General features: G+C 41.1%; 1 protein-coding gene across 2 annotated transcripts in view; it reads left to right on the top strand.

The window, feature by feature from the left end:
* LOC112265010 (beta-1,3-glucosyltransferase) overlaps positions 1-12,333 on the top strand; it is a 141,311-nt gene that overhangs the window by 21,424 nt on the left and 107,554 nt on the right. For both annotated transcript variants that reach the window (XM_042295785.1, XM_024441995.2), the window contains exon 2: positions 1,910-1,944. In XM_042295785.1, the coding sequence (XP_042151719.1) occupies positions 1,910-1,944 (35 nt within the window). The remainder of the gene's footprint in view (positions 1-1,909; positions 1,945-12,333) is intronic.

Below are 12,333 nucleotides of genomic sequence, written 5' to 3'. Positions count from 1 at the left end.
TCATTTGATTATTATTGTTTCTTTTCCAAGAAAAACAAAACCCTCAGGATTTCCGTTAGGAAAATATGGCGCTGTACAACGTGACTGGCCCAACCGGAGATTCAGTGAAAATAATAATCTCATTGATTTATCAAGACCAGTCCCCATGCTTGTCTCAGAGCAGTGTGAAACGGTGCTGAAATAGTTGACCACACGCGGGTAGGCTATTGCTTCAAATCATATTATAACAATTGGATTACTTTGGGTGTTCCAGTAAGCAACTATTTGTTGCCTTCATTAGCCTACTTTATTCCAATATTTCTGTCATTCAGTGATATTTATTCCCCTAATTCGTTATGGATCCAGATGTGGTTAGAAAACAATGCATTTGGTTAACTCGGTAAGGGTATATTGTCCTGCTGATAGGCCATCAAGGTTGGATAGAATGATATTGTTCAACAAGCGTTTTGTACTCATAAATTCATATTTCATGAATCTTGGCTCAACAATTCCGTATAATTCACCATATTACAATACATTCGCTCCATTACAATTAGCTGCCATGTCTTTAACATGAAACAATAACACGGTGCACCATAATTTGCAAATTTCCTCATTATTCAATTGAGGAATGAATCTTTAGTAGTTGTAGGTAGAAACGATTGACTCTTTCTCAGTGTACATAATGTGTGGGCTGGTTGATGAAATTAATCTCCTGTGTGGCTCAGTTGGTAAGAAGATGTCACTAGCAATGCCAAGGTTGCTTTCTATTGCCACAGATGCACATACTCTAAAAATACATATTCCAAAAAAATGTAAGCAATAAGGCACGCACGCGTTGGTGTGGTATGCAGCCAGGGATGTTCTTAGGCACAACGCAACGCCAATCAGCATTCCGAGCTTGAACCACCGTTTATAATATGGAATCTACAACACAGATGTGGAAAATGTTTAGAGGTGTTAAGTACATATAAAGTATAAGCCAGGCCTGTGAAATTCCAGTCCTCGGGGGCCTGATTGGTCTTACACTTTCCCCCCATCCCTAGCAAACACACCTGATTTAAACTAATTGCATTTGTAATTGAAGTTCATGATTTGGTGATTATTGGAGCTTGGTTTGTTTACTGGGACTGGGGAAAAAGTGTGACACAAATCAGGCCCCTGAGGACTGGAGTTGCCCAGGCCTGTGCTAGGCAGTAGTATATTCATAAGGCTATATTCTGTGTCCTGGCCTAATCCTCAGATTAGGGCTCCAGCTTCTTAATCAACACCTCTCTCTTTATCTCTCTCTCTCTCTGTGTGTTTGAGCCTCGGAAGGCTATTTTACACAATATGGGAAATGTGACTCTTCAGCTCTATCTTGTAATTGCATGTAGATATGAAGCTGTTAGAAGCCCCAACGCACACGCAGCCAGCTAATGTTGAATTGACTAGTATAGAAATATATTCTCCAAACTGCTGTTTTGATCCTCAGTATTGATTTGGAATCCTCATGTGAAGGCCCCTTTTGCCTTGAATCGATAGAGTTAAAATTGGATATAGGCTTCCCATGGTCTAATTGCAAACTTTCATAGATGAATGGTGGTGCACACAGACTGAGTACAATCAGAAACAGACACACACGGGAAAGAGCTTCCTCCCTGAGGGTCTGTTAAATCTCCTGGTAACTAAACCTTTCTGCTATGATGGGCCCCAATGATGTTTCATTAGGCAGGTTCCTCTATACTGATTAGAGTCGTGACTATAAACCCCTCGGGACAATATATATCTTTGGTGCACATTACTGTCAACCAGTCTAAATGGTTTGACTTGCCTAGTTAAAGGTTAAATAAAATAAATAAACAATTCATTGTCAGTCTTTCAGTGATTTCAGTGTCTCATTTTGATTGATCATTTCTTTTTCTCCCTTTTTCTCCCTCATTCTTTGAAGTTCCTGCCAACATTGCCACCAGCAGCTCAAGACAGGTAAGGATACTTTTTTTGGTTAATTGCGTCATGGTGCCACAATTATGCAAATTTCACTCAGATTTAATTTGGGTGCCTGTTACTAATTTGGGCTGATTGGTATGCTTCTCATATTTCTACCCGGTTCCCTCATCAACCCCTATTAAAGGTTTTGATTTCTTAAGCAACCTCAATCAAACCCAAAGATGTTCTCTTCTCTATCAACCGCTTGATCAATGGCCTCCTGGTCAAATCACCGCTATCACTACAAATCCATACCCTTTTTATCTCTTATTTTTCTCGTCCTCAAATAGTGGATCCTTTACTGTTGCTCTTGCTGTTCTTTTCCTTTTTTTGTTTTCAATCAGTCCTGTGTACTCGCCTCTCAATAAATAATGAGGGTGTTCAGTCACTATAATTGTTATCAGTGTGAGGGGAACTCTGACAGAAGCGCTTGTGGCTGAGCTGCTTAGCTTCACACTGTCTCACCCAAAATTCTCTTTGTTTACCTTTGTCAGCAGTTTCTGCCTCCCCCGTTCTCCGCCTCCCCATTTTGTCCTCCCCCATCTACGTTCACAGTTTTATATAATATTTTTTATTTGACTTTTATCAGTTTAAAACGGTGCCAGGCAGAGGAAAAAAATCACAATGTGTAAAAAACTAGAGTGGAGGGTTGTCTCTTGTTTGCATTTGTCAATGCGCTCGAGCTGCAGTCACAGCCAGCAGACTTTCACCACTGGTTTAAGCTTCAAAGGATCTTTATTTGACTCCAAACTTTGTTTGCTTTGAGAATCCATTTCACTAACCACAAAAATGATTTTTATGTGAGTAAAGTCCTACCTTATTAAACACAATCACGACAGCTGGGATGGAAACAGGAAGTTTCGGGACAATTTGAAAATGCCAACAGATAATTTGTTTGTTCGACATGGTGGGATCGTTTTATGTCTGTAAAGTTAATTATGGGAGAAATGAAGGTGGAAACACCTTTATGCGCAAAAATGTATATACTGAACAAATAATATAAGTGCTACATGCAACAATTCCAGGAATTACAGATCCTTGTGACATGGGACCGTGCATTATCATGCTGAAACATGAGGTATATAGCGGCGGATGAATGGCACGACAATGGGCCTCAGGATCTCGTCACGTATCTCTGTGCATTCAAATTGCCATAAAAAAAGGCAATTGTGTTCGTTGTCCGTAGCTTTTGCCTGCCCATACCATAACCCCATCGCCACCATGGGGCACTCTGTTCACAGTGTTGACATCAGTAAACATCCCATACATTTGGTTTGAGGTTGTGAGGCTGGTTGGACGTACTGCAAAATAATCAAAAATGACGTTGGAGGCAGCTTATGGTGGAGAAATTAACATTCAATTCTCTGCCACCATCTCTGGTGGACATTCCTGCAGTCAGCATGCCGGTTGCACACTCCCTCAAAACATTAGACATCTGTGGCATTGTGTTGTGTGACAAAAGTGGTCTTTTATTGTCCCCTGCACAAGGTGCACCTGTGTAATGATCATGCTGTTTAATCAGCTTCTTGATATGACACATGCTGTCAGGTGGATTGATTATCTTGGCATAGGAGATTTAAAAAATATATATTTCACCTTTATTTAACCAGGTAGGCCAGTTGAGAACAAGTTCTCATTTACAACTGCGACCTGACCAAGATAAAGTAAAGCAGTGCGACACAAACAACAACAGAGAGTTACACATGAAATAAACAAACGTACAGTCAATAACACAATAGAAACAGTCTATACAGTGTGTACAAATGACGTAAGGAGGTAAGGCAATAAATTGGCTATAGTAGCAAAGTAATTAAAATTGAGCAAATTAACACTGGACTGATAGATGTGCAGATGATGATGTGCAAGTAGAAATATTGGTTTGCAAAAGAGAAGAAAAGTAAATAAAAACAATATGGGGATGAGGTAGGTTGATTGGATGGGCTATTTACAGATGGGCTGTGTACTGTACAGCTGCTCTGACAGCTGATGCTTAAAGTTAGTGAGGGAGATATGTCTCCAACTTCACCGATTTTTGCAATTTGTTCTAGTCAATGGCAGCAGAGAACCGGAAAGAAAGGCATCAAAGGAGGTGTTTGCTTTGGAGATGACCAGTGAAATATACCTGCTGGAGCGTGTGCTATGGGTGGGTGTTGTTAAGGTGACCAGTGAGCTGAGATAAGGCGGAGCTTTAGCTAGCAAAGACTTATAGATGACCTGGAGCCGGTGGGTCTGGCGATGAATATGTAGCGAGGGCCAGCCGACGAGAGCATACAGGTCGCAGTGGTGGGTGGTATATGGGGCTTTGGTGACAAAACGGATGGCACTGTGATAGACTGCATCCAGCTTGCTGAGTAGTGTGTTGGAGGCTAATTTGTAAATGACATCGCCGAAGTCGAGGATCGGTAGGATAGTCAGTTTTACGAGAGTAAGTTTGGCAGCATGAGTGAAGGAGGCTTTTTTTACTAAATTAATTTTAATTTTGGGTTGGAGATGTTTAATATGAGTCTGTAAGGAGAGTTTACAGTCTATCCAGACACCTGGGTATTTATAGTTGTCCACATATTCTAAGTCAGAACCGTCCAGAGTACTGATGCTAGTCAGGCGGGCGGGTGCAGGCAGCGATCGGTTGAAAAGCATCCATTCAGTTTTATTAGCTTTTAAGAGCAGTTGGAGGCCACGGAATGAGAGTTATATGGCATTGAAGCTCGTTTGGAGGTTTGTTAACAAGGTGTCCAAAGAAGGGCCAGATGTATACAGAATGGTGTCGTCTGCGTAGAGGTGGATCAGGGAATCACCCGCAGCAAGAGCGACATCGTTGATATATACAGAGAAAAGAGTCGGCCCGATAATTTAACCCTGTGATACCCCCCCATAGAGACTGCCAGAGGTCCGGAGAATAGGCCCTCCGATTTGACACACTGAACTCTATCTGAGTTCATGCTCACTCTGAGTTCATGTTCAATGCTCACTAACAGGAATGTAAACAAATTTGTGCACAACATTTGAGAGAAATAAGCTTTTTGTGCGTATGCAACATTTCTGGGATCTTTTATTTAAAGTCATGAAACATGGGTTCATTTTTGTTCAGCATAATAATCATTATATCAAATAAACTTGAAGTTGCGCGCTGATGTGGTGTGTGGTCCTCCCGCTATGACTTGGAAAGCGTGCAGTTTATTAGGCTATAAGGAAAATAAGTTATGAGGATCTTCACAGGGTGATGAGCTTGATGCTGCTTTCCAAAAAAATATCAAGGGTCTTATTCTGGTGACATGATGATTGATGTTGGACTGCCATTTGACAAATAAAAATATCCTCTCTTATCTATAATAATCTCATCATGTAACTAGACTAGTTTACCTGCACTGTATCTGCGAGTTGTTGGCTAGAGCGCATGTTCCCAAGACCAGAGTAGGCACAGTTTTGTGACAAAACTATCGGTATAATTGAAAATGTGATGGAAACACATTAAACTTTAGATCTTTATTTGAAACATATGAACATCTTATTTTATGTGCACTACGTGCTATCGTACTTATTTACTTAATTATTATTTTACTATTGTAAAATACTTATTTTCCACCATAATTTGCAAATAAATTCATAAAAAATCCGACAATGTGATTTTCTGGATTTTTTTCCTCATTTTGTCTGTCATAGTTGAAGTGTACCTATGATAAAAATTACAGGCCTCTCTCATCTTTAAGTGGGATAACTTGCACAATTGGTGGCTGACTAAATACTTTTTTGCCCCACTGTATATCTCACTAGGGCAGGGTTTTTCAACCTAAATATATCCACTAGTTCTAATGTATCAATGATCTTTGTGATCCCCTTCAGTGCTTGAGGGTGATAGTGTGTAGAGTGATTTCCTTTACGATCTATTGAGGTACTTAAAACCGCATTATCATCTCCCACCATAATAATAGATTCATGCGTTGCTTGTGAGCTCAATAGATTATTATATATATTTTAGAAGTGTGGATCATCATTATTTGGCCCATATAGATTAATTAGCCAGATCCTTTTCTGGGCCAATAGCATATTTCAAAGGATCCTTCTTCCTTGAGGATCTGTTTTCAGTTTGCACAATTAGATCAAAATTGTTGTTAATTAATATAATCACTCCTTTTGAGTTTCTTTGCCCATGACAAAATAATTTCTCCCTCCCAGTCCTTTTCCCACCCAACCTCATCTATATTTGTAAAATGCGACATGATGATTAAGTGTCCATATAGGTGTACTATAATATTTGCCCTGTTAAGCATACTGTATCTGGAACTGTGTAAACCTCGAATTGTCTTTAATATTCCACCCACTAAAACCTCCCCCATATCTAGGTCTGTTGTCACTAAGACCTAAGAGAACTAACCAAATAGCATGGAGAATAGTCACTAAAATAAAATAATAATAAATAATATTATTCTAATTAATAAGAGCACAATATTATAGTTTCATGCTTATATTAAGAAAGTCCTAGCAAAGGCTATGAGCATGTCAGCCCAGTCTTGTCAGTTCATTGGATCCAACTGTTTGAAAACATTGCAAGACCTTTTCTTTTGTCCATTTCCATGCACGCTGCCTATCGGCAGAGAGACATATTTCATGTCGTCCTTCTTATATCCTGTTATAGTCCAACAAGAAGGAATAAGGAACATGCATTCTAACAGCCGCTAATGACTGCAAGTAAAAATAAGTCTTCGTCATCACACTACCCATAAAGGGAAAATAATTTGAACTCACAATCGACCCTGACACAGCCATGGCACGATAGCAAAGAATACATGCAGTACTGACAATCCTCTCTCCACCCATACACATTTCGTTTTTTTATTCCAGGTTCGTTGCTCTATCACCTCGGCTGTTTTACACACACAGTTGAAGTCGGATGTTTACATACACCTTAGCCAAATACATTTAAACTCAGTTTTTCACCATTTCTGACATTTAATCCCAGTAAAAAATTCCTTGTTTTAGGTCAGTTAGCATCACCGCTTTATTTTAAGAATGTGAAATGTCAGAATAATAGTAGAGTGATTTATTTCAGCTTTTATTTATTTCATCACTTGCAATAGATGTATTATAGATGTGTAGTATGTATGCGATGTATAGGCTGCATCCCAGAATGGCACCCTATTCCTATAGTGCACTACTTTGGACCAGAGCCCTATGGGCCCAGAGTAGGAAATAGAGTACCACTCTCTCCAGCCCTGTCTGTGCCATGGTTGAGGGCTATACAGATACATCTTCCCATGTCGACAGACACTGCAGATTAACAGATTACAGTCAATCAGTCCTCCATTTTGCTACTAGCCATGTTTTGAGGCTAACATTCGATGGGTGTCAGAGTTAGTCAGCCTCCATCTCAGTCTCTCTCTGTTTCTCTTTATCTCTGTATCTTCACTGCAGTGGCCGACACTCTCACTACTCCCCTGCTCGATGGATAACCACTCCAGGCGGGAGAGAGAGACGGTCAAGGAAGAAATGTTTTACTGAGAGATGTATCTAAGCCTACGAGATGGGTTGAGTGTTGTGGACTCAGTGTAATGTGTTTCTAACACCACAGGTTCCTGCAAAATGGCTGACAACCTCCTGTCAGATAGAGAGACAGACGGAGTGCTATCTATGCTCCAGCCCTGGCTGGCAGCAGACACGGGCTCCAGACGCTGAGAAAAAAAGCAAAAGGAGCCGATCGACTACAGCTCTGAGCCGAGAATAATCCATCTCTGGGATAATGGTGAAAATGCTGCTGGATTTGACCTCAGCGCTCTCTGCCACTGTCCATCAAATCATTTACTGTGAGGGAGATTTGCACACCAGTGTTATGCACTCCTGGAATGGGCTCTGAATGGACCGGCGTTTCTTTGCTTTAACAATACCATACAGATAGCAACTGTACATCGCCTTACAATCAGCAATACTCTGTCTGCCGACTTTGTGCTAAACGCCTGCAGGGGGGTGAAATTACCACCCCAGACTTTTACTGAAGCCAAGCAGAGGAATATTCAGATTGCTTAATTGCTTTCCTGCAATAACAGATTAGTATAACTATTCAGTTCTCCAAGTGACTGGAGAGTATTCTCAGAGTGATGGGTCAAAGGTTGTCTGTTAACTAAGCCCTTAGATCACACATTGTTATTTTTAAACCTTTATTTAACTAGGCAAGTTAGGTAAGAACAAATTCTTATTTACAATGACAGCCTACACCGTCCAAACCCAGACCAGGACGACACTGGGCCAATTGTGCGTCGCCCTGGTTGCAATTTTTTTCAGCCCAGTACTGAGTTACCTTCAGACGACTTCCCTGAAGCTTGTGTGCGTCGCAGAGCAGAACAACTGACACCTTTGTGTTCGTGAGAGTCTCCAGTTTCGATATGGTAACATATTAGTTTGTAGCGCCAACGGTTCAGTCTGGACAGTTGGTTTTGTGAGAATACCTCTTCAAAATGAGGAAATCTGCGACAGAGTTCAGACGAATGCCGTAAAGCTTGTGGATATTGTAAAGCAAAACAACTGACCCTGTAGTCTTAGTGAAAGTCATCTTTCAATGGTGGTGACTTATGAGTTTGTAGCTCACAAGTTTTGAGTATTTACAGACAGTTTCAACAGTTTTCAGCTGTGCTAACAAAATTGCAAAGGGGTTTTCTAATGAACAATTAGCCTTTTAAAATGATAAACTTGGATTAGCTAACACAACGTGCCGTTGGAACACAGGAGTGATGGTTGCTGATAATGGACCTCTGTATGCCTATGTAGATATTCCATTAAAAATCAGCCGTTTCCAGCTACAATAGTCATTTACAACATTAACAATGTCTACACTGTATTTCTGATTAATTTGATGTTATTCTAATGGACAAAAAACAAAGACATTTCTTAGTGACCTCAAACTTTTGAACGGTAGTGTACATACATACACATACCTACATACGTAGAAATATACACACACACAAACCCTTCCACTCCCGCCTAATTGGAGTAAACTAATAAATAACAACACTTAGGCTTCTACTTCCAGCTTAAACATACTATATACATTTCACAGACACAATCTATTTTACAATAGTTATATTTTGTTTGTTTTTAGTGCCTCCATCTCTCCATTCAGTTTGATTTCTATTTGACAAATATTTTTTACTGTGCTATTTCACCAAAGTTCTGAACCGATTTACATTTTACGTACATGGTATATTTTACATGTGTTATCTTGTTGTTATTAGTCCCACCCTTGAGTTACCTTCAGACGACTTCCCTGAAGCTTGTGTGCGTCGCAGAGCAGAACAACTGACACCTTTGTGTTCGTGAGAGTCTCCAGTTTCGATATGGTACTTCAACCCCTCCCATCTATCTCTTAACACCATCCATATTGGATTTCTATTTGCCATATATTTATGCCGCTAACTTTATCGGCGGAAATAGGGGATTGAGCTGCAGCCACTACACGAAAAGGTAAGTTTGTAGCATCAACACAGGGAGCTATTCAATATTCTAAATGATGTCTCCGTGTGACTCTAGGGGGTTTAATACCTGAACATCTCTAAAACTAAGAGCATTGTATTTGGTTCAAATCATTCCCTAAGTTCTAGACCTCAGCTGAATCTGGTATTGAATGGTGTGGCTGTTAAACATGTTGAGGAAACTAAATTACTTGGTGTTACCTTAGATTGTAAACTGTCATGGTCAAACATATAGATTCAAGGGTTGTAAAGATGGGGAGAGGTCTGTCCGTAATAGAGATAAGCTGCTTTTTTGACACCACACTCCAAAAAGCAAGTTCTGCAGGCTCTAGTTTTGTCTAATCTTGATTCTTGTCCAGTCGTGTGGTCCAGTGCGGCAAGGAAAGACCTAGTTAAGCTGCAGCTGGCCCAGAACAGAGCAGCACGTCTTGCTCTTCATTGTAGTCAGAGGGCTGATATAAATACTATGCTTGCCAGTCTCTCTTTGTTAAGAGTTGAGGAGAGACTGACTGCATCACTTCTTCTTTTTTATAAGAAACATCAATGTGTTGAAAATCCCAAATTGTTTGCATAGTCAACGTACACACAGCTTTGACACACACTTACCCCACCATGCCCCCAGGGGTCTTTTCACAGTCTCCAAATTCAAGAAAGCGTACAGTATTACATAAAGCCATTATTGCACAGAACTCCGTTCCATATCATATTGCTCAAATAAACAGCAAACCTGGTTTAAAAAAACAAACAGATAAAGCAACACCTCACGGCACAACGCCTCTCCCCTGTTTGACCTAGATAGTTTGTGTGTATGTATTGATATGGAGGCTGTGTGTGCCTTTTTAGTTCTGTCCTTGAGCTGTTCTTGTCTATTAATGTTCTGTATTATGTCATGTTTTGTGTGGACCCCAGGAAGAGTAGCTGCTGCTTTTGCAGCAGCTAATGGGGATCCTGATAAAATACCAAAAACCTTATCTGTATTACCCACCTGTCCTATTTTTTCTCTCACTGCAGTCTCACAGGATTGGGTCTTGGGGCGAACAACAGAAACGAGAGGCCACACTCACACTCTGTCCATTTAGTGGCAGCACCTGTCTAACCAGTCAATGTATCATCGTCCTCACTTTGATTCACTCTGTGGCAGAGCAATAATCTGCCATCTCTCTTCTGCTTTCGAGGCTGTGCTGCTGCTAAGGGAGACTGAGAGAGAGACCACTGTCAGCTTGTGTGTGTGTGGGGGGGTTTATGATAGTGTGTGGGGGGGGGGGAGGGGGGATCGGTGCTTGCATGCGAGACTGGGACTCTGGCACAGATGGGATTATGGCTCCTGCTCTGCTCGGGCTCATCTGTGACAACTGTGAACTCCATCTGGGGACACAGTGAAGGACAATGGCCCTTTCACCTCATTGGTATTCCGGGACGTTTTGAACTCATTACTGGCTTTATGGTGTTTCACCACTGTCTGTCGAAGCACTGCTGCAACATGTTATATTTTACCTGGAAGGCTGCAGCAGAAGCAAACTCCTTTGTCGGCGACTCTTTTGCACGCAACTGGCTGGGGGACAACGCTTGTGCGTTGGTGGCTCCATGCACTCGTGAATGCTCTCGTATTTCTTCCGTGTGGAAAATCGCTTAACCTGTCTGAAGGCTCTCATATACAGTGCCTTGCGAAAGTATTCGGCCCCCTTGAACTTTGTGACCTTTTGCCACATTTCAGGCTTCAAACATAAAGATATAAAACTGTATTTTTTTGTGAAGAATCAACAACAAGTGGGACACAATCATGAAGTGGAACGACATTTATTGGATATTTCAAACTTTTTTAACAAATCAAAAACTGAAAAATTGGGCGTGCAAAATTATTCAGCCCCCTTAAGTTAATACTTTGTAGCGCCACCTTTTGCTGCGATTACAGCTGTAAGTCGCTTGGGGTATGTCTCTATCAGTTTTGCACATTGAGAGACTGACATTTTTTCCCATTCCTCCTTGCAAAACAGCTCGAGCTCAGTGAGGTTGGATGGAGAGCATTTGTGAACAGCAGTTTTCAGTTCTTTCCACAGATTCTCGATTGGATTCAGGTCTGGACTTTGACTTGGCCATTCTAACACCTGGATATGTTTATTTTTGAACCATTCCATTGTAGATGTTGCTTTATGTTTTGGATCATTGTCTTGTTGGAAGACAAATCTCCGTCCCAGTCTCAGGTCTTTTGCAGACTCCATCAGGTTTTCTTCCAGAATGGTCCTGTATTTGGCTCCATCCATCTTCCCATCATTTTTAACCATCTTCCCTGTCCCTGCTGAAGAAAAGCAGGCCCAAACCATGATGCTGCCACCACCATGTTTGACAGTGGGGATGGTGTTGAGCTGTGTTGCTTTTACGCCAAACATAACGTTTTGCATTGTTGCCAAAAAGTTACATTTTGGTTTCATCTGACCAGAGCACCTTCTTCCACATGTTTGGTGTGTCTCCCAGGTGGCTTGTGGCAAACTTTAAATGACACTTTTTATGGATATCTTTAAGAAATGGCTTTCTTCTTGCCTCTCTTCCATAAAGGCCAGATTTGTGCAATATACGACTGATTTTTGTCCTATGGACAGAGTCTCCCACCTCAGCTGTAGATCTCTGCAGTTCATCCAGAGTGATCATGGGCCTCTTGGCTGCATCTCTGATCAGTCTTCTCCTTGTATGAGCTGAAAGTTTAGAGGGACGGCCAGGTCTTGGTAGATTTGCAGTGGTCTGATACTCCTTCCATTTCAATATTATCGCTTGCACAGTGCTCCTTGGGATGTTTAAAGCTTGGGAAATCTTTTTGTATCCAAATCCAGCTTTAAACTTCTTCACAGCAGTATCTCGGACCTGCCTGGTGTGTTCCTTGTTCTTCATGATGCTCTCTGCGCTTTTAACGGACCTCTGAGACTATCACAGTGCA

Source organism: Oncorhynchus tshawytscha, linkage group LG13 (genome assembly GCF_018296145.1).
Source record: "Oncorhynchus tshawytscha isolate Ot180627B linkage group LG13, Otsh_v2.0, whole genome shotgun sequence".
NCBI classification, from domain to species: Eukaryota; Metazoa; Chordata; class Actinopteri; order Salmoniformes; family Salmonidae; genus Oncorhynchus; species Oncorhynchus tshawytscha.
Note: the sequence above shows the minus strand (reverse complement) of the source record. Positions and strands in the feature narration are given on the sequence as shown.